The sequence below is a fragment of the Pavona decussata genome, unplaced genomic scaffold, assembly GCF_977016875.1.
Source record: "Pavona decussata unplaced genomic scaffold, jaPavDecu1.1 SCAFFOLD_155, whole genome shotgun sequence".
Taxonomy (NCBI): domain Eukaryota; kingdom Metazoa; phylum Cnidaria; class Anthozoa; order Scleractinia; family Agariciidae; genus Pavona; species Pavona decussata.
Window position 1 is genome coordinate 3,850,790 of NW_028145567.1, and position 24,921 is coordinate 3,875,710.

Here is a 24,921-nt window from a genome sequence, read left to right on the forward strand (position 1 = left end):
TAGTCTTCTCAGATAAGCCCTCTTCAAATCAATTTTACCGGTTGCAATATTATTTGGTTTAAAAAACAAACAGAACTTGCACGAGGCGGAAAACGCATATCAACTTCGGGGAGCAAGGTTTTATTGCGCACAAAAAGAGCGCGCTTGAAATAACGAGTTATTTGACTTTGTTTCGAGGACGGTTTTTAATCTCAGACAAGGGTGTTTTTACGGCAAAAAAGGTATTAACAACCTTTGGCTTTTCGCAGGGCGAAGAAGAAGACCAAGTATATCTGTGTCTCCATCGCTGTACAAAAAATTGTTCCATTTTGACGGAAGCCTGTTTACACGGCCTCGGAAAAGTATCGCGTTGTAAAGACAGTCTTAACACTGAGGCGATGACAAAAAGTCTGAGCGGGAAGATGTCAAAGGACTACACACAAACTGGCGTGAAAAAAGCAAAACCCGAAAGTGTTTTTCAGAAATTTCGCTCTCCCTGCATTGACGCGCACTACGAAGCCTTCGTTCTTCAGTCGAGCTTGACAGTCGGGAGTTTGTACGCGGCGAATTTAAACTTGGGACAGAGTTATGTTAAACAAGTTCGAGAGATAGAAAAACAAAGAAAAGTCTGGTTGTCAAGGAAAGAGAAGGAACAGGAAACAATGCAGAAAAGATTTGAGGCTCTCAAGATACAAGCAAAGCATTGCTTTCACTCAGACAGCTTGACCGAAGGAAAGGACGCACTAGAAAATCGAAAATCATCGCGACAGAGGGCTGCAACTGTCAGCGCCTATTCGCGTATTGCGAGTTTAGAACGAAAGCTGAATTTGTTTGAGAGAAGAGAACATTTCAGAATTAATAGATCAACATCACAGTCGGCGAGGCACAGGTTTAATAGTGCCTGTTCAACAACGGTAAATTCATCGAACGCGAGTTTTGAAAGTCAAAGTGGAAAACGCACTCAAAGTTTGCCATTTGCCCGTTCTACAGACTGCTCTTTTGCTTCAGTATGTCGCTCAGGTCCAAGTTTGAGAAGAACGACTTCCGTTCTTTCTTCTGATGGCAGATCTACACAGTGTAGGGAGCCAGAACAAAACTTGTCAGCAAACATCGACCTTATTCCGAAATGGTTACCTTCAAATCTGCGCTCAAAAAGTATTCGAGAAAAAAGTTTAATATAAGGCGCTGGGGTGTTTTCAGAAAATTAAGCAAGCTTGACGACTAGAAGTGGAACAGCTAAATGATTTGTTTTCAAATAACACAAGCCTGTAAAATAATTAACACATTTCGGGAAATAAAGAAAAGAAAATTTAAAGATGGCACATAAAAGGAGAGTTCATTTAATTTTTTCGGAAACAACGAACATCTTAACAAACAAGATTAACGACTTGGTAAAATGAAAAACTTAGCGCCGATTATAAACCTTACCTAAAAACATTGGCGTTTGACGCAATCAAGTCATGAAGCAAAATCTAAAATTTCGACGAAATTATTTCAACTTCTCTTTTCTGAGGAAGAAAATTTTGCTGTTTGTCCCTAGAAGAGTACAGCTAAAGTAAGTAAGATTTAGTATTCTACATTTCAAGAGCGAAGAACAAAGATAAAATCCCGAGCCCCGACGCAGTCCCGACGGGAATCGACTCCAATCGAACCCATGCCCTTCCGCAAACCTGCCGGATGCTTCAACCACTGAGCTACTGGGGGACTAGTGACGAGCATAGGTCATGTCCTTCGTGTATATGACACGCGTTCTGCTTTGTGCTGGGCCCAGCAATCATGTCGAAAGCGTTCTGTGCAGTGACAACCGAAGAATTTACACAGACAACAGTTTCAAAAATGCCGTCTCACCGGCTTACTGTTTACCACTGTTTTGTCAAACTAGAATAACTTTTGTTTGCTAATAATAGTTTTAAAGGAGCGTCTATTTCTCATACTAAGCTTAGAGTTAATGTTTAGCTTTCAGTATCAGCTGTGCACTGTTGAATCATCTTTAACTCGGGCTTTAACTTCAGTGTCCAATATTTGTGCTCCAATATTTGTGCTACCACTCCGACATACACTTCTCTGTTATTCTTTTTGCCTTCCTCACTAAAGCTTACTCCAAAAAGTCGCCAGAAACTGTTTTATTCAAATTTTTTTTTCACTATCTGTTCACCATTGAACTATCTGTAACACCACCGTTCGCTGCTTCTTGTTGACCATTTTCGCATCCGAAACTTTGTCTCCCTTGCTCCTCGTCATCAAGATCATCATCCCTTGCAGCAGTCGTATCCTTTGTAGTGAACTTAGACAAGCACTTGTCAAGCCGCTTCAAAAATATGTCCACATCCTCTTTGGTCATCCCTATCGCGGCGGCTGCAGTAAGGTACGCACAGCGGTAGTTTTGAGCATGCGCACCCCAGCCAGTGAACACGTGACCGTTGATGTCTTTCGTGCCGTCAGGAGTGACCACTCTGAATATGAAAGCAAACATTTAGATTATTTGTTGTTTTAGACCATGGGGGATTTGGATTACCCAAACAATAAAATGTAGCAACATATGATATGATCTGTGATCAGGCGTCGTGTCAGTCATGGAACTTCATCCATGTGTCACCGCGAAAACAAAACTCCTGTGATCGCACGTTTGAGCCTAGTCCCTATCCCTGTCACTTCAGGTCCCAATATCAAAATACAAACTCTCTTTACTGTTCCCCCATAATACTTCTTGTCATTTTATGCTAAAGAAATCAACTACGTGGGACACCATTGATAGTTTTTCCAACCATAATCCGAATGAACATCTTACCTTGCCCCAGAAACACATCTTGTAAAGAGCATGGATCCGAGCTGGGTGACACCAGCCGCGTTTAGTTCCAGGCCCTGCGACACTCGCTCCAGTGAGATAGCTAAAAAGACGACAAGGGAAATACAGCTTCGTATTTAATAACACAACGGTGCCCTGTGTCTTATCTACGACTATGATAATTGCTATATCGAATCGGGCTGATGACAAAAAATAATCATTTTTTCTTTATGTTTGCCATTCATTCACCTTTTTTCTTTTTGAGGACGCTACTGTAAATCATGATGTCGGCTTCCTCGATAAAGATTAACGTTGACTGAATCAGAATTGACTTTAAGAATAAAGAAAAAGGATTTATCATCAGTTGCTCAGTGGTTAAAAAAAAAACTGATTCATTACTTAAAGTTCTTCACGCCAAGTGGCACATACGGCTAAGAAAGCTGATAAATGCTAAATGCTGCTAAATGGAATTTATTAAAATCAAGCAAATGCTGTTCTGTTCAGTGGTCACTTCAATATGCGGGGGGTTCCCGGGGCATTGCCTTGTACTGCTCTGCCTGTATTGCTTGCTGCTTTTTTTTTTGGGGGGGGGGGGGGGGATTTTCTACGATCTTCTGCTAGTTCTTTCGATAGCAGTTTCCTTCGCCAGCTATCTTCGACAAGAGGACGGATCGTTGGCGAAGAGTTTAATAAACGTTTCTTTCTCGTTAGTTTCGAACCTTTTTTATTACTGCTAACTGTTAGTAACTGTTTGAATGAAAAAAAAATGTGGGAAAAGCGAATTTAAAGACAAATAAAGATATCCTTTCCAAAAGGCTTTCAGCAGTGTAGCGAACACCATAAAATCAAAATAATGAAGATTTCATAAATCAAAAGAGGGGACAGCTGAGAGATGAGTTTATGTCGTACACCTTACCAAGTGAGATGGGATTGCCTTTAGTGCTGAGTAGCCGCTCCCCATGCGCTGTGGCTACCTTCGAAAGGCCTTCAGATAAGTAGCTGTACACCTCCTGAAAAGTAGCAAATCCACAAAAGTATCTCTCAGTTTAACTCTCCAATAGAGCACTAACTCAACTACAGGTATTTAAAAAAATTCATGGGCTAGAAAAACAATGCAAAATTAAGATCATGGCATTTGAAGTGGCTTTTGATCGACCTCAATCTTATTATTAAGCCAAATTCACACATGAATGGACTAACCACCTTAACAGGTTACCAGGAACTAACGGACTGACTGACTGAAGGACTGACAGACTGACTGACTGGCATACTTAATGACTGACTGACTGACTGAATGACGGACTGACTGACTGACAGACAGACAGACAGACAGACAGACTGACTGACTGACAGACTGACTGGCTGACTGACAGACTGACTGATTGACAGACTGACTGACAGACTGACTGACTGACAGACTGACACTGACAGACAGACAGGCAGACTGACTGACAGACTGAATGACAGACAGACAGACAGACTGACAGACAGACAGACTGACAGACAGACTGACTGACTGACTGACAGACTGACTGACTGACTGACAGACAGACTGACAGACAGATTGACTGACAGACAGACAGACAGACAGACAGACAGACTGACTGACTGACTGACTGACTGACCGACTGGCTGAATGAATGAGTAAGTAACTGATGGGCAAATTTCAAGCGCACCAAAGACAACTGCACTATGTTCTCTCAGCACTGGAAGGAAGAGCCAAAATTGCTTAATGTCCTTCATGTATCACCTTTCTCTGCTGCAGAAGCTTTTGGTATCCTGTTGACCCAAGAGACAGTAGAGTAATAAACAGGTCTATTGATGGAGTTGCTGATGCTCTGCCTGTGAGTTAATAAAAAATAGATATTGTTATTTGCTTACAGTGGCAAATTTGGTATTTTGAATTTTGGTGAATGAGTTGAGGACTGGAATCTGGGGAAGAACAAAGAGGGTGGGAAGAGAAGGAGAAGGGGTGGGAATAGGGAGATATTGGAATGGTAACAACAAGAGGTGTGTGTGTGTGTGGGGGGGGGGGGGCACTGGGAGAAAAGGGGATAGACACAAGGAGAGAGGAGGATGAGAACTTGAAGAGAAAGGTGAGGGGAGTGGATAAAATGGCATTTGGGAGGGGGTGAGAAGCAGAAGAAAATAATACGAAAATAAGCAAAGATACACGAGCCTCAAAGGAAGGAGTGGGAAACCAGGAGCAAATGGTACCATGTACTCACCGGGATATGTTTTACTAACAGCATCAATAAACTTCTCATCAAACCCTGCCACAATGGCTCCACCAACTGGAACCATGAAGTTCTTATCAGTGCTTTGAACAAAGGCATCAACACGACCTATCCTTGCTGCCTGTGCCAAAGAACAAGAGAAGAAAAAGACAGTGCATTTTTCAAAGTCTATAAAATTTATAAAATTTCTTTTAATTTCGCTGTTCCGGATAATGTATAACTAACTTTGTTGAGACTACATTTGCTTGGCTGATTTAAGATCAAACTTTGACTAAAGCAAGACAACCACACCTTTTGGCGTAATAGAGGAGCACCGCTCAGTGATTGGCACGACAGGCGACTTCGTTTGCATGACCATTTCAAGGCCTCACTTCTTGGCACTACGAGCTGCAACCTAGGACCACACACTGCTGCGGCAGGATACCTGAGGCCAGCAACGCACCAATTTATGAAGAGTATTGGCAGGTCAGAAAAAACTAGAAGCACTACGAGCTGTAACCTTGGCCAGCAACGCACTACTGCGGCAGCACTACGAGCTGAAACCTCAGGCCAGCAACGCGCAAACACCTAGTGACTAGACGACTTATAGGGCCTCACCTATCTCCCCAGCAGAGCTGGATCAGACAAGACTGTTGGCCAGTAGAAAATGAGAAAAACAATAAATTGAGCTTGCTTGGGGAAGTCGCTGCGCAGACTTAACTGCCACCCTCCTAGAGAAGTGTCCCCCTATTTTATTGAATTAGAACAAATACCTCCTACAGGGAGGGAGGGAGGGCAAATTTAGAAACTTAATTTACAGACAGTTGAGCAACTACCAGAAATGTGACTTGAAACCTCGTACAGTACATTTATATCATTCGACAGTGATCAAAGCCTAAGCCAATTGGAAAGGCCGTAACATAGAAAGCTAGACATTACAAGACAAGAATTCAGACATCAATGGGGGTATTTACCAATCGAACATTTAGCAAGCATGAAATATACTGCAACGAGACAGTTACAAAATGTTACAATGGATCCTAACAATTAAAGCGACAACAAAGAGATAAAGATAAAGGTACAACAGTTGACCGATACATTACAGTACCACTTAAAGCCCACAGGGCATTGAGTGTCACGCTCCATTAATTGCGTTTTACATTTGTGCTGTAAAACAATCTTAAATTGATGCTCTAAGTGATAAATCACTTTCCCTCTTTCATGTCTTAATCTCCAAAACTGCAACTCATGTGTTACTCTACAAATCTTAAAGCTTAAAGAGGGATTTGGTTTCCTCAAATGAAAAAATCTATTTTGTGTTCCTAAAGAATGATAGGATTATGCCCCATTCACACCAAGGCTTAAACACGTTTAACCCTTTAAACTTTCTTTTTATTTTCATGTTTTTGAGTTCGCCTTGTTCTGGGTTGATTTTGTAACATTACAGCGACAGGAACTGTCAACAACAACACATCGTTTTTAAGAACAGCGAGAGACCTTTGCATTTCTTTCTGTGTTTGCATTGATAGTTGGCCCCCCGTGGGGTTACAAGGTCAAATATTCCACATTTTGTGGTCCTTAAACTAAGAAAAATGCATTATGTTGCCAGGCTGTAGCTTGAGAATTTAAGCTGGGTACCTTTTATTGCCCTCCACATCTATGGCACAATATTTCACTACAATTGGCAGAATGTGGGTTGCATGCAATGAATGATTTTTTTTACAGGCAGATATGAACATGTCGCATTTTTAACTTATTTTTTCTTGCATTTAAGTACCTTGAGAGTACAAAGTTTACTAGAAATTGCCAGAGAATGTTAAAGGTACTCCTTTTGACCTGCCAATGCCAGAAACCTCTTCAATCAAAGGTTGTATCTGGCGTTGTTTGTTTTCGAACATAGGCTATTCTCCTCTTGTACCGAGCGAGTAAAATTATCGTTCGCCGGCGAATGATAAATCGAATAAAAGATATTAAAGGGTTAAAAGAAACCTCCACTCTCGAAACATGTTAACGTTACATTATTGAAAATACAATTTTCTTTGAAATTTCGTTGGAAAACATGGAAATAATATTTCAGTGTCGGAAAAAACATGATTTGATTATCAGCTATTTTCGCTTTTAAATTTCCCGCGCGCAGCCATCTTGGATTTCATGACGTAATAAGGTTGCTCAATTGTTTTACACAAAAGAACTTCTGCTGAATAACAATAGCGGCAACCATTACACGTCATAAAATTCAAAATGGCTCCCCCCAGGAAATTTAAAAGCGAAAGTTGTCGATAATCATATCTAACTTTTAACACAATTGAATGTCATTTCTACGTTTTAGACAAATATTTAGAATTTAGACACTATTTCCAATGCTTACCCGTCAATTTGTTGTGAGAATGGAGGTTCCCTTTAAAAGCTCTTTAGTTTAAAATAATATTGTTTTCTTCATAAAAGCTGCTTTCGGATTTTTGTCGACTACAGATTTAGCACAAATGAAAGCATAAGTTAAAGTTTACTTGAATCCTATGTCAAAACCAATGGTTCAGTTTTCTGTTGAAAATTTTCATTTTGTTAAACCTGGTTTAATTAAACATGTTTTGTTGGTGTGGATGGAGCTTTAGTTTTCTTGGTCATTAAAAGACAAATTAACAGATCATTGTTACTACCTGTTGGATATGATGCATGCACTTGGATGACTGCACCCCATAAGCATTGTTCACAACATGCGGTACATCTTGCTCTTTACACAGCTTGGCAACTTCTTCCAACCTTCAAAGCACACATCATCATTAATATTATTTAACAAAAGCTACTAACAGAAATTTGTTTACCATGGGAACATGGGGCCTGTCATTGGAGGGGACTTTTTCGTGGTTCATGTAACTATGCTATGGCCCAATAAAAGTCACTGTGGACCTTATAAGCAGCTACAACTTACAGCAACAGCAAAGCCTAACTTGGATTACATTACTTGTAACCATGTCAGTTCCTACACAGAAAGTATTTCATTTTAATGAAATACATTTTAATTTTCATTTTTATTAATGAAATACATTTTAATGAAATGGTATAAATGGGATGAGTTGATCATTACCACATTTAGTTATTTATTAAGTAATATGAAGGTTTTTTTTTTTTAATTTAGTACTGTTGTCCTTCATTTGGCATTGCCATCATGGTCCCTAGTATTTAACTACTACTTTTTGTTGTCATTGAGAAACAAGGGTGGCAAGCCTCAGTAAATAAGTGGGGCCTTAGTACTGGAGGAAAGGGGGGGGGGGTCTTACTCAAAGTGTTGGAAAAGAGTGGGAGAGAGGGCTCGTTTACAGAAGTTCAGTACCTGTCTGGGATCCTTGGAGCAAAACAGCTGGTAGTTGTCATGACACAGACCACATTCTCAGGGCTCAAGTCTTTAATCTGCTTCTCTACAGTGGCAAGATCTGTTCTCAGCTCATCACCCTCTGAAACATTTTCTACGATAACTGGTTCAAATCCTGGCACAAGAAAAGTGAGAATGAAATTTAAAGTGCTTTTAAGTGAGTGCAAAACTTGTAACAAGGTAAGGGTGAAGTCAAACACAGTCCGTCCTTAACACCTGTTCTGGTTACAAGAAGCAATTAGGAGTTTTTTGATGTGGCTATGCAATCCATGTAACACTGAAAATTTTAGTCTAAAATATGAATAAAATTATACCGATGTGGCCAAGCCAAAGGACCTGTTGGACCTATATTAATAATTTTATTAAGACTTTTTAAATATCTTAAATGCAGTTTGCAAGTCTTTGATCAACAGGAGCAGGACTGAGAGAGCAGATCACCTTTAGTTAGCAAGTTGTTGTCTTGCACCTTCATTCCTTATAGTTAGACTTGCGACCTTTACCCTGTTGATGATGATGATGATGATGATGATGACGATGATGATGATGATGGGCTGGAATGAACGGGCAACAAACATAACCGTTTTACATTATTTTTGCACAGAAATAGGACCAGATGTCAGCTAAAAGAGGTGCCGATGGCTGCTGCTATCAGTCCATTTGTATGGACCCACCCCTTTTTTATGACTGTGAAACAGGATAAAGTGAATGACTAAACTTGAGATAGATAACAGGGGTGGTCACTGCAAGAGATTTGTTATGTCTCTAGTGGTTTTTTTACCCCCCACAAGAGTGATTGAAAGTACTGTAAGATGGGGCCAATGGTTTTTCATCCTTGTCCGAAAACCTTGTTATTGGCTACCACTAACCCATGACCTGCAACCTGCAACCTGTGACTCGTGACCTGTATTTTTAGAACTGTTAGGGCAATTGACATTTCTTACCAGCAGTAAGAATACACTTAAAACATGACTTCTGATCAATCCTCGGCCAAATCACATACTTTGCACCAGGCCTCGTTTGTTTCAATGTTAGCAGCGTCATTACCAAACTCATGCCTGTTGCCACGGGCAACACAAGGCAAGCTTTTGCTGACCTGACACCTGTCCAAAAAAATAGAAACCTGCTAAGCAAACAAGATGCTCTGGTTTTTGTATCACTTACTAAAAGAAATAATATAATTATACATTAACTGCTTGACTGACTGACTGACTGACTGACTGACTGACTGACTGACTGACTGACTGACTGACTGACTGACTGACTGGCACTGGCTGGCTGGCTGACTTTGACTTGCTGGTTGACTGACTGACTGGCTGGCTGACTGACTTGTTGTCCATTGGTTGGGTCCTTGTCAATGACTAAATGGTTGATTGGTTTAATGACTAGTTGGTTGGTTAGTTGATTTGGTTGAATTGATTGGTTCATTTAACCCTTCCAAAGTCCAATATCAAACAAAATATTATCCGTGATTCTAACTTTTAAGTCGGAAAAAAACTTTCTTATAGGTCTAAAAACAGCTTTTTCAGTCCTGAGCAACATCCTGCTAATTACACCTTCTTGTACACGTCAGTCTGAATCCCCATCTTATCAAGCCTATAAATGGTGCACGTTGACTGAAGTCATGTAATTCCCAGACATCACAAAACCAGGCCAAATGTATGATTGACTCTCATGTTCAATAGAACCTCTGAGCAGCAAACTGCAATTTGGTTTTGAAACAATTTATGAATCAAAGTCTCACAAGTTCAACCTGCCCAGCGAATAATTTCCTGGATGTACAGATAAGCATACAGAGATTATCAATTTACTTTGGGGACCAAAAGGTTCAGATATCACCGGTGAGGAATATTGCAACCAACCTGCCATTCTTATAGCATCAAGGGCCATGGAGTTGGTGAGCTTCATTAACAAAGATGAACCAGCAGCCTTGGGCTGTACAGCTGCAATGTCACCAGACCTGCCGATACCATGGCTTAACCTGGCAACAGAGAATGCACACTGTGAGAACCATGATTATGTGCATTGATATCCATTATACTAATGATAGGATGCTGCACATTAAACTCAGGTCAAAAAGGTGCTTCCGAATGATGAAAATATTAAGACACCAGAGGTCCTTTTTCTTAAAACTGTCAATAACTTCCTGGGCCCAATACGTCTTCTTCCAATCTGTTAATTTTTATTGTTTCACAACGTTCTATAAAAATGTAAAATTTAGCTTTCAAACTGATACAAATTGAATCTCACGGATCTGTTGAGCAACATACTGGCAAACGAACACATTTATTCCATTGTCCATATGCAACATATGACATTCCAATCCTAGCAGTATGCAGGATGTTTGTCCCATGAACTTAGTTTAATGGCCTCAGCTCCCATTAGTCTCCTGTAGCTCAGTGGTAGAGCATCCATCTTTGGTTTGACTCCTGATGGGAGGACTCGGATTTCCTTTTTCCGAGTATGCCTGTGTCACTTTGAACAATACATCATCATCATTCATATTGCATGCATTATAAATAAATTATTAACTTTTGCACTGGATAAGTTATCAGGATTTTCTACAAAAATATGGTTGGAACCCAGGCTTGGAACAATCAGCCCCAGGAGGCATTTTGTTTACAAGCTACTGGAACTTGTGCTGTTCCTCATAGACTGCAAGTTGTTTCACAGAGGAACATTAGCTTGGAATAAGAAACTTTACGTAGTTATTCTTAAATAAATAGCTGTTCCTTTTCAAGGTGCACATCTATATAGTAAGTTTCTCTGATAGACCAATAAATTCTTTAGTGAGTTTTGTTTAAGGCCACCCGTTGGGTATTTTTTTTTAGACCTTGACTTGAGATCCAAGCCCGTCAAGAAAGTTAGTGTTCTACCATTACTGGTATCTGAGCTGTCTAAACCTGGTCACAGATCTTCATTCTCCATGTTAAAACAAGTCTATACATGCAAAAATTTAGTTTGATTCTACGGAAAAAAAACACCAAAAATATGACTTAATATACCCTTCTCACAGCAAACCCTTCAATTTCTGAAACATTAACATATGGATAAGGCAAATTAATTTTAAAAAAATTATCTTTAGTTAAAGTAAGGTACCTGAAATGCCTTCTTGACACCAGGGATGAAATTACTCTCCCTTCCCTTTCTCCTGCTCCAACATTACCTTAAACCAGTAAAATTATACTTTTGTTAATACACCATTCATTTCCCATTGGTCATAAATGGACCATGTTCAACTTTGACAAAGCCAACGTCACTGTAAGGTGGCATGTTCAATCCTGGTCAAAAATGTTTGGACGATTTTCAAAACTCAACACGAAATGCCTCCCCGCTCTTAAGCAATGTTGTCATGTTGCTGTGTTTATGTACAGTCTGAATGATTCCAGTGGCTATCAACATTGTTTGGGGGAGGGGGAGGAGGGGGGGGGGGGGCTTTCAAACATTTGCAATGACAGTACTTATGGCGACTGGTTATAGATATCTAAAACACAAATGTATGCTGAGCTTATGCTATTCTCATATCTGTCCCAGAAAATATTGGCCAGGATTGTAGCTTTGATTGGCTGGTACAGACCCATCCAAATTTCACATGATTGCTTGTGAAATGATAGCTCATGAAAGTTCTGTGCCGCTAGCACTAAGAAAACTAGCAAAATGGATCAGAGAGTTAACTCTGCAACTGGTGTATCTTAAAATGCTGAAACAAACCTTTGAATTTCCCACTGAGTGTTAGCACTAGTAAGGAAATATGAGACCACATGAGGTAAACAAATATCTTTGCCTTTTTATTATTATTATTATTTTTTTTTTTTTTTGGGGGGGGGGGGGTGGGGGATCAAACCCACACACCCCAGATTTAATCAAGCCTTGCTTACCAACTGAGCTACGAGGGTTGAGGCCAGACGGGAGCAGGTCATGGGTGTGGATGGTGGTAATAGCGGCAATGTGAACATGAAGGGTACAAATTGAATCTGATCCACCATTTGTTTATGACTCAACTCCCTTTAAGGTGGACAATTCTCTCAGCTGAGCACACAGAGCATGCTCTGACAGAGCCTATGTCTACAAAAGAGAATGTTGACTGTAATAGTGGCTGTTGAATGAACCTTAACCCTATCTAGACCAGGCCTTTTTTTGTCTTTTGGGACCCTGTTGGGAGGGGTGGGGGGGGGGGGCGCATCTTGGATCCGCCATCTTGGATTGCTGGATTTCCCCAAAACTTCAGGAAAGCATTAAAGAACAAATAATTTGACCTAAAAACACAAAAGTTATTAAATATTATATTTTTAATAAAGGGATTTTTCATTTTCTGAAAAAACTGCCTGTCATCAAAGTCAATAAACAACTAGACAACCAAGTAAAATTTTTCCCACTCGATAAATTTCTGAAAAAGTCCTGAAGTTTCATGGCGTTTGCACAAAATTAATGTAAAACAAGAAGCTGTTTCCAGCTTATACTTGGGCCATATTTGACTGTGTGGTGCGTAAAGCCTACAATCTTTTAACAGTGATAACCTACAGCAACGCCAATTCCCCCAAATAGATAACCTGCGAGCAAGCTCTCTTGGGGGTGGATCCTCTTTCCCCCTTCCACGCCCCCCAACCCCCAAGAGAGCTTGCTCGCAGGCTACCAACTAGATAGATACAGAGATATAGTGAGGCAATAAGTAACCACCAGATAGAATTGCATTTCTTACAGTCAGAATGAAATACAGGGGAAAACGAGATTTGTCATACAAATGCTTTTTATAATTCCCGGGCTTTAATCCTTTTTGTTTTCACTTAGTTTAGAGACAGAAACCATTTTTACGGTCCTAATATGTATGTGACACCTGATGTGATTGTAAAAAGTAAAGAGTTATTCAGGCTCAAAGTTACCATGGGCAGAATCCCCTCCACCCCGGTCTAGATAGGGTTGATATGCCACTCCCCAATCTCATTTCTTAGTTAAGATTTGCCAGGCACATTACAAAGGTGCCTGTGCTGTATTTAGATCACGCAATACCCATTACAACCTGCACCCCAGGTGGGTTACTCGGGTATAAACGTGACGGGGGGGTCCGACGGAGCCTAATATTTTGCACCCAAAAAAATACATGGACCTTATATTGTGTACCCAAAAGAATACAAGACCAGACATTTTAGACGCCAAAAAATACATAAAAAAATACACGCAGATTTTTCAGACCCAAAAAAATACACGGTTAAATCTTCAACCCCAAAAAATACAGGAGTTGAAAATTTTAGACCCAAAAAAATACATCGGACCCCCCCGTCACGTTTATACCTAAGTAACCCACCTGGGACCTGCACACTTTTACCAGTAGCTATTTTGGAATAAGTAAATATTAACTGTACATTTCTTCACATAATTATTGATTACCTGGAAAGTTGTTGCTGTCCATAATGGAAAGTTCTTGTAAAAGAAGCTCAATGTTGGTATCATCCCAAGCCTCTGATGGCCATTTCCTCTAAGAAAATAAATAAACTTTATTTCACCTGGAGAGATAACAGGTGCCATGCCATGCAGCAATCCATCAGATAAGAGCGAACTACTACAGAATGCCCCCAAAACCATATGTATACACAGCTTAAACTCATCACCAATAGAAGGTGACAGGGAAGGTGCCTGGAAGCAATGTGAGAGCAGCAAACGAATCCGGAGGGTAACAATGACAACACGGCGAGAGCAAAACCACCCAAAACGGAACTTCAGGGTGTTTGGAGAATAAAGGGCTTGCGAGCATGGTGGGCATGGGAATGTATGAAGTTACATAGCCATGTAGCGCTGTAGCATGTTGTCATGTAGCCTTGTAGTCTCATGAAGTCACACAGCCACAATTAGCCTGGAAAGCATACCGGTAATTTATGTCTACAGTATGTCTTGTTCTCTTATGTGAACAAACGAAGAAGCATCACAAAACAATGCCTATGTAGCCAGGTATTCTGTAGCTACTCCCATCAGCCATTTAGTTCAATCTCTATATCTCAAGAGTTTCCCCCTCCCGGGATATCCCCCCCCCCTCCCCACACTGGAACATCACGCCAAACGTGGTGCAAAAGAACATTTCTCAAAAGTGTAAATTACTCTTTATCAAAAAACATTGCCTTGCGATACTAAACAGCTCTTTCTTTACCTTAATAAACTAACAACACAATTTTGCAGGAATTAAGGGGCGTTTTATAGCATCTTTAACAGCAAAGATCCACCTTGAACCATCATGTATCTACCGTACGCGAGAATTTAGCTATGGTTCACTTAGATTTCAAAGACAAATGATCCTATTTTGTTCTACTTACGTGTTCCAGGAATATTCTGATTTGATTTTCGCGGCTCTTCCGAGCATTTTGAGCTTGCTGTACGTACGAAACTGGGATAATTTTGGCACACGCTTCGTAGCTTGCGGAAAACATCCCGCTTTCGGTGAACTGTTCAGTGTACGAGAAAGGTAACAAGAATTTCGGATTCAATCAGACGTGCGGCCGGCTGTCTGTAAACAATACCGTTTCGCTTCGTGATCTATTAAGGCATAAATCAAAACTACAGAAAATATTTTTATGAAATGTATTCAAAATTCTGGAAAATAAAATTTTGTGGGACAAAAAGCAGTCGGAAATTTTTGTCTGATACCTTCAATCAAGTGATCCAAATCTATTTTCTTCCTACGTGGCACACGGAGAAGAAATGGAAATGAGTTAGACGATCGAGCAGTAAAACATCACACGAAATTACCAGAAAAAAATGGCTTGTTTACAAGCGGGAACCGTCCTTTCCGCGACTGTAGAACAAGCCTTAGAAAACTGCCTTCTCGTTTACGTTAAACATAGGTCAAGAATATTTCGGGGAGTGCTTTTCGACGAAAAGAACGCCATAGTTTGGAGGTGAGTTAACTTGTAATTCAGTCGATCTATGTAGAAAAAATAAATTGTTAAAAATATTTGGAGTGGATTTTTATTCCACGAGCTGGCCAGTTTAAACGCAAATTAAATAACCTAGTCCAAGATTTTATTTTCTTTCTGATTCCTTTGATGTGTTCCTGAAATTTACAGAGCACCGCCTAATGATCAAGGCACAAGTCTTGAGTCAAAGAAGGATAGAGTTGCTGGAGGAAATTGTGTTGCTGAGAGCACTTCAAGATGGTCAACGAGGCAGGCCAGCCTGTATTATAAACGACAAAACCATAAATCCTTTCCTTGTAGAAGGATACCGAGCTTATTTAGTGACGTTAAAGTCCTAACAGATGCAGATTTAATCAAGGAAAGTCGGAGAGGTCCTGAAAATATGGTGGACAAATCAAGCTCTCCAACCAAAAGACCATCTGCCTCTTGTGAACATAAAACTAAGCAAGGACAGGTTAACAAGGCAAACGAGATTTCAGGGCGAAACACCGGTCTTTCAAGCCAAGTGAATGTCAAAAACTCTAAATCTGAAACAAGTCTGAAGAGAAAGTATTCAGGGGAAGATAGCTGTGACAGGCCATCTAAGAGAAAACCTGCAGACATGGTGAAGCTTGTAAGCAAGGATGTCCAGAAAACTGCTGATAACAAGCAAACAAAAGGGCTTTGCAAAAGCTCAAGAAAAACTGAAGTAGGCAAGGATGGTACGTGTTCTCTTGGCTCAAAGAATTCAGTAACAAAGAGTGCTCCTGCGACAAATTACAAAGTTCTCATGACAAGACCATGTTCTGTCCCTGTAGTATCAGTGGGGTCACCACAGAGAATTGGCCAGGAAAGATCTGGCACTGTTTTGCTACTTAAGAAGGTTCTTCCATCCACTCATGTGGAGGTGAAGACGATACCTCCAAGAAAAAGTTTGGTACCATTAGGAGAGAATTTGTCTGATGAAAACATCAACAAGAATGTGGACCACATTGTTCAAGATCTGATGGAGGAAATGGCTGAGTCGGGCCTGGAGGTGCAACCAAAGCCAGGAGTAGAGAAAAACGAAGATGATAGTGTCCTTGAAAGGACTGTTTCAGTCAAAACAGAAACCATCCCCAAATGTGTGACTGATTTTGTTGAAAATGATTTGGCTATGGATGAGAAAACAGGTAGTGACAATATGATACCCGAATGTGAACTAGAGAATCAATCCAAAGAGGATTCTTCTGAAAGTGAAATGGTGAAATGTAACAGACTCTTGAGCGATGATGTAGATTGTGTAGAAACAAAGGAATCAAAGACTGAAAATGTTGTCATTAAACGGTCAGAAAGAATTAGTAGGAGGAGGGCAAAAATTAGCATCGCTGACCTTCTACCCTGGAATGAAAAATCACAGGGATTAAATCCTGGTGAGGAATCTAATCTGGTTAAAGTGGCTCAATCAGATTGCCATCAATCAAATTTGGCTTTTAAAGCATCGAGTCATGATGATTCAAACCAAACGGCAAAAAGAGATACGCTTGCAGATACAAACGCAACACAACACCAGAGTGCTTCATCAACTAACACCAAGTATACGCAAAGAATGAGCTGGCAACTTCATCCTCAAGTGATTCCTGTCGACAAAATTGACCCTGTTTCTGTGGGTGATATTGTGTGGGGCAAAGTTCATGGACACCCATGGTGGCCAGGTAAGGTGTTGGCCATCAGTGGGATAAGGAATGAAGACAGCAGAAATCCTTGGGATAGAGATGCCCACGTGTCATGGTTTGGTTCTAACACAAGTTCCATCATGCGTTTACATGGTCTTCAGTTGTTTTTGCCAAACTTTTCTAGCAGGCACAAGAGGCGTAAAAAAGGATTTTACAGAGTTGCTGTCAGACAGGCACAAGAGGCAGCACAAGCAATGGTTGACAAGGACTGACAATCAACAACCTGATAGTAGTTATCAGTATGTCACAGTTTGATGGTTTATACTTTGTCTGTATAGACCTTATTCCAAAATGCGTACCATCTTAATATTCTTTTGTTTGTGTTTAAATTGGCCCCTCTTTCCTCATTCTTAAGCTCAAAAATCAAAAGAACATTCTACCCTAAACAAGGCAAGAAGGGCCAATTTGAATGCAAACAAAAGAATATTAGAAGGGATGCCATTTTGGAGTAAGGTTTATAAGGCCAATTTGAATGGTACAGAATGCTAATTATTCAATTCAGGAGTTATATCTGGTTGTAGCATACTATCAATTTTGAAACCAAGAAGACCAGCCAGGGGGAACTCAGCTGCAAATGGGCCAAATTAAAGTTGCTAATTAAACCCCAAAAAAGCCCTATTTAGACTAAAACTGGAACCCCCCAAAAATTCCACTGCCCCAGAACGTAACCCATGAAAGTCCATTCTTCTCTGAATGAAAAAGTCCTTGCCAAAATCTTTCTGTATGCAAGTCCACCAGATTGTCTCTAACTACCAACAACTGGTTAATTTTCAAGTCCACAGTTGCAAACAGTCAAGTCCTCACACCTTCCAGTCACTAATATCTCCCCCCCCCCCTCCCATTTTTTTTTTTCTTTTTTTTTTTTTTGCTGGATTTGAAAACAAAATATTTGCAAACTGGGTCAAGTTTGGTATGTCCATATAGCAAATTGGCTGACCCTGTCATGCAATAATTATTAATAGTAAGATTATTCACATTTTAAATGTTGTGGATGTGACTTGGCTGAATATCAATATCTGAAAATCACTGTCAATTGCTATTGTGGCATGTAAATTATTTGAACTTGGTGTGCGGCAGTAGATTCACTACAGTCAAACTTAAAAAAAAGAAGACAAATATGAAAAGTTTATTAAGATGAATTTGTGAGTTTACCAATCACTGAAATCAGTTTACAATTTATTAAGTTTCTTTTTTTTTTTTTTAAGTGAAGTATGCCAAGACTGATTGGCACTGTGTCTGTGTTTACTGATTGAATGCCTGACATTTGGAAAAGGGATTCACCTAATGGTTCCTGAAACTTTTTTTGGCAAATCATGTCACAACATTTGTGTTTGCATTTGAGTTTGCCCCAAAATTCCAGACATTTTGGTTTGAATCAGACTGGAAAGAACACTCCCTAAATAGAACTTTATTAGATTAGATTTTCCTTAATGTACATTTAATTATATTTCCCTTGATGAGATGAAAACAGTAATTTCATTGTGAAACAATCATCATTTTACTGTATATACTTGGCATACGGTCTTTGTCAACCTGTGGGGGGGGGGGGGGGTGGGGGGTACTCAGGGAAGCTTTGTCCTTATTATTTTAAATACTATTTGTGACAGAGAAGGTAATCCTATGATATACCTTCCATAGAAAATGGTAATAATCCCTTTCACATGCCTACAGTAAAACAAATATGTCCATATCAAGTGTTGATGAAAGTATTCTGGCCTATTTAAATGGAATCTTGTTTAAGTAAGAGAGCAGATTTGCATGAAGTTCCAAATTAAAGACAAAAAGTTAATCAAGTTCTTGAAGTGCCATGCATGGCGTGAATTTCAGCCATCTTGTCTGGTTGCCTACTACCAAGAAATGTGTTGATAAAAATTAAACAAGGTTGTCTCGTCTGAGAAAACCCTGTTGAGGTATTTGTTGGTGAAAATGAACACAAAACTTAAGGCAAGCTGCTCACTCAATTCCATGTGAACTCACCTCAGCTTACCTGGTTTTCACAGCATTCTTTTTCACTGATCAACACTGAAAGTTTGGATTCTGGAGAGATGTAAACAATATAAAATTTAACATTTTCCGTATCAACCTACTAGCTCTGCAGCACGAATATATTCCTTGCCAAAGAAATCATCACATCATCATCATTTGGTCCTTTTCCCTTTAAGGGAAATGGGGCCTTAGAATGCCAAAGAAATATGACTGGAAATCATTGAAAATCTACCAGATCTAAATCTTCCTGGTAGTTACTGTACATCAGTGCACATGCAAGTCGCATTAACAGCTAATTGGTTCAGATGTCTCTTTGTTCCAGTAAGCAACCAGAAGAGATAGATGAAATTCCCGGGCAAGGCCATGTAAAATTCTTCTGCACTTATGAAAATGGAACAGTTCTTTGCAGAGTTTTCTCTCAAAAGCCAACACAGAATGGAAAGGGCATCCGTGAGAGCTTTGCAATTTTGGGTATAATTTTTTTCCGTTACTGTATTATACTCTATTAAATTTTGAGACCCCTAAATTCACATGAAATGTGCAAGGGGAATAATGTCATAATGATATGACAACGTAACCTGGACTTTGACTGTGTGAATAGCATGACAAAAATTATGACAATTTTCTTTGAAGAAAAACGAAGCTGTAAAATTATGCAAAATTGGACAATTCGTCCAGTAAATGAAATTAATTTAAAGCTTATTATTTAAAGAACTTAGAATTTCCTTGAAAGGAATTTCAGTTACAAAACAAAGTATAATTTAATATGCAAGTAAAGTAATAGTTGTTATTATTATTTTTAGGTGGCCTTGCTGAGCCATGTGTGTCAAGGCCCAGTTGTTCAGAGTATGATTAGCTAACCCGGGGTAAACCCGTTAAACCCTAGTATCAAAGAACAAATTCTCCTATCTTGACCCATACTTTTCTTATAAAAGGACTGTGGAGAAATTATTAAAATATCAAGAAAATTCACCTTGGGTGATCATATCCCTAATTCTCATGACCTCAGGGGTTCAAAGAGCATTGATATTACAAGGAGAAATTTGATGCTGATCACTGTTAGGACTTGAAGGATAATATGTGAAGTTAGATTCCAGAATAAGTACCAATCAAAAAAGACTTTTCCCCAAAAATGTAACCCTGCAGTTTTGCTTTTGGGCTGGTTCACACATGTGATGCAAATGTAAGCACAAACACAAGCGTCATTCACATGTCCAACGCAAATGCAAGCACACTAAGATACACATATGGATTTGAGTAGCCACAGATTACAGACAGAATGGATTGGTTTGTGTTGTTGTTGTTTTTTTTTTTAGTTTTTAGTCTTTGGTTTATAAGATGAAGGTGTCAAATATAGAGTCACAGTAAAAGGAGACCAAAATGTGTGTGGGTTTTTAACAAATCTTTCAATGAGGGCAACTTCTGGGAGATTACCATTTTGATAATCTTATGAAAGAATTGCAGCTTGGCCATAGTGAGTAATAAATTATTCATGAACTCAAAGTAATATAACTATGCCAGCTTTGCTCATCCAGTGAACAACCAATTTTAAGGAACGAAAATGTTTCAATTTCTTGTATCAGGGCCTGCTGTTGTGTTTGCATAACAAGACAGTGTAATCCTCTTATGTTTGGACTTGCGCCTGTGCTTATGTTTGTGTTGTTCATGTGCATGAGCCCTGAGACTAATGACGTTTCTTTACCTTTAAGTGAAAATTAGCTTTCAAGAACATTTTTAACAAGCAAGATGAATACCTTAAACTTTTTAATAGTGAATTACAGGTAGCATTGATTGGCTTTCAAACAACTGGGACCACTTTTTTGTAAGTTATTTTAAGTGTTTAACTGTAGTTTATAGTGACTGTTAACTCCTTTCAAGCTGTAAAGACTGTTAGTAGTAATGTTAAAAAACATAGATGGAGAATTAAATTTTCAAGAAGTTACACTCTAACTTATTGTGTCCTCGTGGTTTGGCAAAGCAGCATTAAGCCAACACGTTGGATGAGGTGTCTGTGGAACTGCGACTAGCTTATTACAAGAAACTTTAAGGATAAGTTAATTTAGCGATGAAAAGTCTGCATTTAGCAATTTTGCATAAATTTTGGAACATAATTCACTTAATTTTCATGATCATGAACTGAGACTGGCAAGTTTTACAACAATGATGGAGCTTTTGTGGGTTAAGATAAAAAAGGGCAGCAATTTAACTCCATTTAAATAATATTGGTTCAGTGCCATAAAAACAAAATCATACAATGTTCTACAACTTAAATTGGAATGGAACAAAGGAAATTTCAACTATAATGTTGTGTGACTTTGGCGGTTGAACAGTGTGATTGCACAAATGGCCAGATGGTGGTATTTCAATCTGCCCTTTCCGAGTTGTCTTGAACCCCATTATGAAAAGCAAGGCTAAAGCAAAGCTTTATATTTTTATTCTCCTCATATTAAGATAACAGGTCAGTAAACATCAACGATACAAAAATCAGTGATATCTCACTGCGTTGATTGGCGTTTCTGTGGTATTTTGACACAGGATGCATTGACCTATAATAATTATTATGTCAATGAACTGGTTGGTGTACCTGTGGCATTTTGACTAAAATGTCACACCAGTACACTGGCTGGTGTATCTCTGGTGCTTTGACTAACGCATCAGTCAACAATGAGGACATGGCAATGCATTGATTATTGTGTTTGTGTAACTTTAAATACCTATGCATCTTTTTAACTGCATAGACAAAGAAAGAATAAATTGTAGAAAATTTCTGTTACTGATTTCAAGTTACAAGGAAGAGTAGTTTCTAATGATTTGTTCAGTAGCAGCAAAGCTGTCAACAAAGTGATCTTCCATCATCCCATATTTCAAATACTGGTGGACATACGCTCGTGAGGTAAACATGTTCCAAGCTTTCTGAACTACAGAGTTTAAGGGTGCCACAGGACTCTGACTGTTGCTTAGCAACGTGGCAGACTTTTCATAGTGATTAAATGGTCTTGGATGGCACCATACTGTGTTGGCGCAACTGGATGGTACCCAGCTGGCATTGAGTCTTGAGTCACTGAAAGAGCTGAGATCAGATTTATGGACATCCACTCCTCGTAACACTAAGAGGTTAGCAATGGATTTGTTAAATCTGTTTCTCAGCCGTGGCAATTCTCCCGGTCTTTGATGGAAATCGGCACCATCAGGGTTGGACGGCACAGGTAACTTCACCTCCCAGTCAATACCTGTCAAATAGCAGAATAAAATATTATTTTGACCTTTTAAGTCTCATTGTCAGCATCTATATTCTTCTCACCATTCTTCCTATATTTCTTAAGGTACTGCGTAGGAGAATTTGTTTCATGATCATTCTTTCTTGATCAAGTAATGGTGTTGTGAGGAGAAATTAAATGATGGTCATTACTTATTGTAAAGGCTTAACATGGTGACTTACCTGAAAAGGTTTAGGAGAAAAATGATGTTTTCACCTATGGAAGCATGGATGTTAAAGTTTTCATCAAGCTAAGCATGGATAGTCGTGACTTATATGAATCCCAGATAAACCCAACCCAACAGATCATCTGTGATTTGTGACTTGTCTGGTTCTTTTTGATCCAGTTTGCCTGTTTATCAATAAGGGTCTATTGATTGTCATGATGTCATGATGTCAAATTGAAGAACAACTCCCCCACTTATCTGCTACCCAGCTGTTGGTGAGCTGTGCTGTTAGCCAACAATCTGTCAACAGATAACTGGCAAGGTAAAATGGAAGAAAAAGCCTTGAAGGAACAATAATTAATAGTCTGTGGCAATCCGATAACACAAAAATCAACAACAACAGAGCAATGCTCATCAACTTACTATTTTAAGTTTTATCCATCCAACTCTATTTTTCTTCCACTTTTTCATACAACTCATCCAGAAAAAAAGCAATACAGCCAACTCTGTTTATTGCGGACACCCTCAGGACCGCAAGTTAGTGTCCTTAATAGTGAGAGTCTGTAATAGCGGGAATTTATTTCAGTCAAATGTCTGTAATTTATTTTTGCCGGGGATTTAGCTGCTGTCCATTTTATCGGAGTGTCCGTAATAGCAAGGTGTCCATGCACAAGGCAAGAGTTGAGTGTACTTATTGTACCTTGTTCACTGCAATAAGTTTCTTCTGAAGGTGCCACTGACAGTAACTGCTTGTTCATTTGTTCAAACATTAATGCTGGTGTCACAGGGATATTGCCGCTGCAATAGCATTAATGGCAACTTACCAACAGTCCACCAATAACTTGCCTATAGATCACTGACAGGTAACTGTCAAGCCATCAACAGTTTACTGGCTGTTGGCCAATAGTCAGCCAACACTATATAAATATCATAAGATTTGCTAAAACTGCTGGCCCCCCATCAGCTGACTGTTGGTCGTCTGTTGGTTGACTCTTGGCCACTAGTCGGCTGACTCTCAATTTTATTGACAGTAAGCTGACAGATTTGGGAGGGTTGTCCTTCAGTGTTTACCATGATTATATAAATATAATGATTGAGGGCGGTGTAAACAATAACTAAATTTGGTGATTGAGGGTTCAATGTATAAATAATGCTTTCTAATTTGAGTTAGTAAAAGTCATTTTCTCATCCATTAAATAATTCACAAGTTACCGGTATACCTTCCTCCATGCTGGCATCAGCTATTAGCATTTGCCGCAGGTGCTTTAAGAGGCCCGACCAAGTGAAGGTACTGTAAGCCAAGGACTGTTCTGCCATTTGAGGGATATTCTTCAATGTCATCAGCTTATATTCAGGATGTGGACAAACTTGCTCTATCAGATCACCAAGCAGGTTTCTCACTGAGATGGCGTGTCTGTAAAAAGGGGCATCCTGCCCTGGAGAGAACAACTTGACAGGCTGAAGGACACTTGCAAGTTTATGGGAGACTACCTTGTTTATATCCTTGAAAGAGATGTGTTTTATGTTCATTAACCTAGAGCATATACTCTGTAACTTGTCATTCTCGAGGATTATTATCCCGTCTGAGCATTTGTACAAGTGAGACAACGTTAAAATAGCATTGTAATTTTGCACTATGACTTCCCCTGTCCCATAAGGCCAAACGACTTGATTCAGGATGAAAGAATGTGGGAACTCGTCGCGAAGGCAGCCAGTGATATAAGCTCCCACTCCAGAGCCAGTTCCGCCGGCTAAGCTCAATAAAATCAAAAATCCACCAAATCTGTCGCATTTCTCCACTTCTCTTTGTACCATTTCAAGGACCTTCTCCGAGGATTTTGGCCCGTGTTCCAAGAATCCATGCGCCCAATTATTCCCTGAACCGCGTTTCTGGTAGAATTGCTGGCCAGCAGGATAAGTCCACTTTCCAGACTTCTTAGCCTCTGACAAAGTTTGAGATATCGCTTTAGACTCCATGTCAACCATAACTGCTCGAGCGTTTAGAGAATTCCCTGTCTTCTCGCGAGTAAAGAACCTTTCCACAACCTCTTCTTCGTATTCCTGGTTCACTTTGCGGTCCACGTTTTTCGAGATAAACTGAGGATTTAGTTTTGTTGCATCCTCTATTAATAGATTGAACAGTTCTCCACCTATTTGATTGCCACATTGGCCTAGCTGCAGTGAAACAACGGACATTGCTGTCTCACTCGTCCGCCATCTTGGATTTCCTGAGGGAGCCTGGAGGAGATTCTACGTTCCAGGTTCCATCGGTCGGGGAAAATTATTAAAATTTCATTTTCGCTTGGAATATGGACTTTGGGAAAGTTAGAATACGAACCGGATTAACGCGAACCCACGATTTAATTAAAAAAAAAAAATCAAGGTATAGAAATTTATCCTTTGATTAGATCCGGTTTTGTTAAAAATACAATAAAGGTAGTAAATCCCATTGGTGAGAATGATAATGATGATGATGCCAGCTCTTTTCACTGTTCGTTCTCTTAATTTTTCTTATTGTTGTGTATTTGACAGACATGATTGTGATGATCAACTCAACCCCTGTGATCAA

The 24,921-nt window shown here is 39.5% G+C and overlaps 3 protein-coding genes across 3 annotated transcripts; 1 reads left to right on the forward strand and 2 right to left on the reverse strand.

The window, feature by feature from the left end:
* Positions 1 to 1,295: 1,295 nt before the first annotated feature.
* On the reverse strand, positions 1,296 to 14,804 carry LOC146465938 (O-phosphoseryl-tRNA(Sec) selenium transferase-like). Its single transcript, XM_085128261.1, has 12 exons — positions 14,650 to 14,804; positions 13,733 to 13,820; positions 11,447 to 11,513; positions 10,210 to 10,328; positions 9,292 to 9,450; positions 8,312 to 8,465; positions 7,638 to 7,740; positions 4,993 to 5,122; positions 4,515 to 4,606; positions 3,681 to 3,774; positions 2,768 to 2,867; positions 1,296 to 2,432 (listed from the first exon to the last, which is right to left on the reverse strand). Exons 1-12 carry the CDS (start codon positions 14,761 to 14,763, stop codon positions 2,123 to 2,125), a joined length of 1,530 nt encoding a protein of 509 aa, XP_084984387.1. The 5' UTR covers positions 14,764 to 14,804; the 3' UTR covers positions 1,296 to 2,122.
* Positions 14,805 to 14,933: 129 nt separating this feature from the next.
* Positions 14,934 to 19,062, forward strand: LOC146465939 (uncharacterized). Its single transcript, XM_085128260.1, has 2 exons — positions 14,934 to 15,231; positions 15,400 to 19,062. The coding sequence occupies exons 1-2, from the start codon at positions 15,092 to 15,094 to the stop codon at positions 17,153 to 17,155; spliced, it is 1,896 nt and encodes a 631-aa protein (XP_084984386.1). The 5' UTR covers positions 14,934 to 15,091; the 3' UTR covers positions 17,156 to 19,062.
* Positions 19,063 to 19,568: 506 nt separating this feature from the next.
* On the reverse strand, positions 19,569 to 24,663 carry LOC146465940 (tubulin delta chain-like). Its single transcript, XM_085128099.1, has 2 exons — positions 23,573 to 24,663; positions 19,569 to 22,159 (listed from the first exon to the last, which is right to left on the reverse strand). Exons 1-2 carry the CDS (start codon positions 24,546 to 24,548, stop codon positions 21,714 to 21,716), a joined length of 1,422 nt encoding a protein of 473 aa, XP_084984225.1. The 5' UTR covers positions 24,549 to 24,663; the 3' UTR covers positions 19,569 to 21,713.
* Between the last annotated feature and the right edge of the window lie 258 nt (positions 24,664 to 24,921).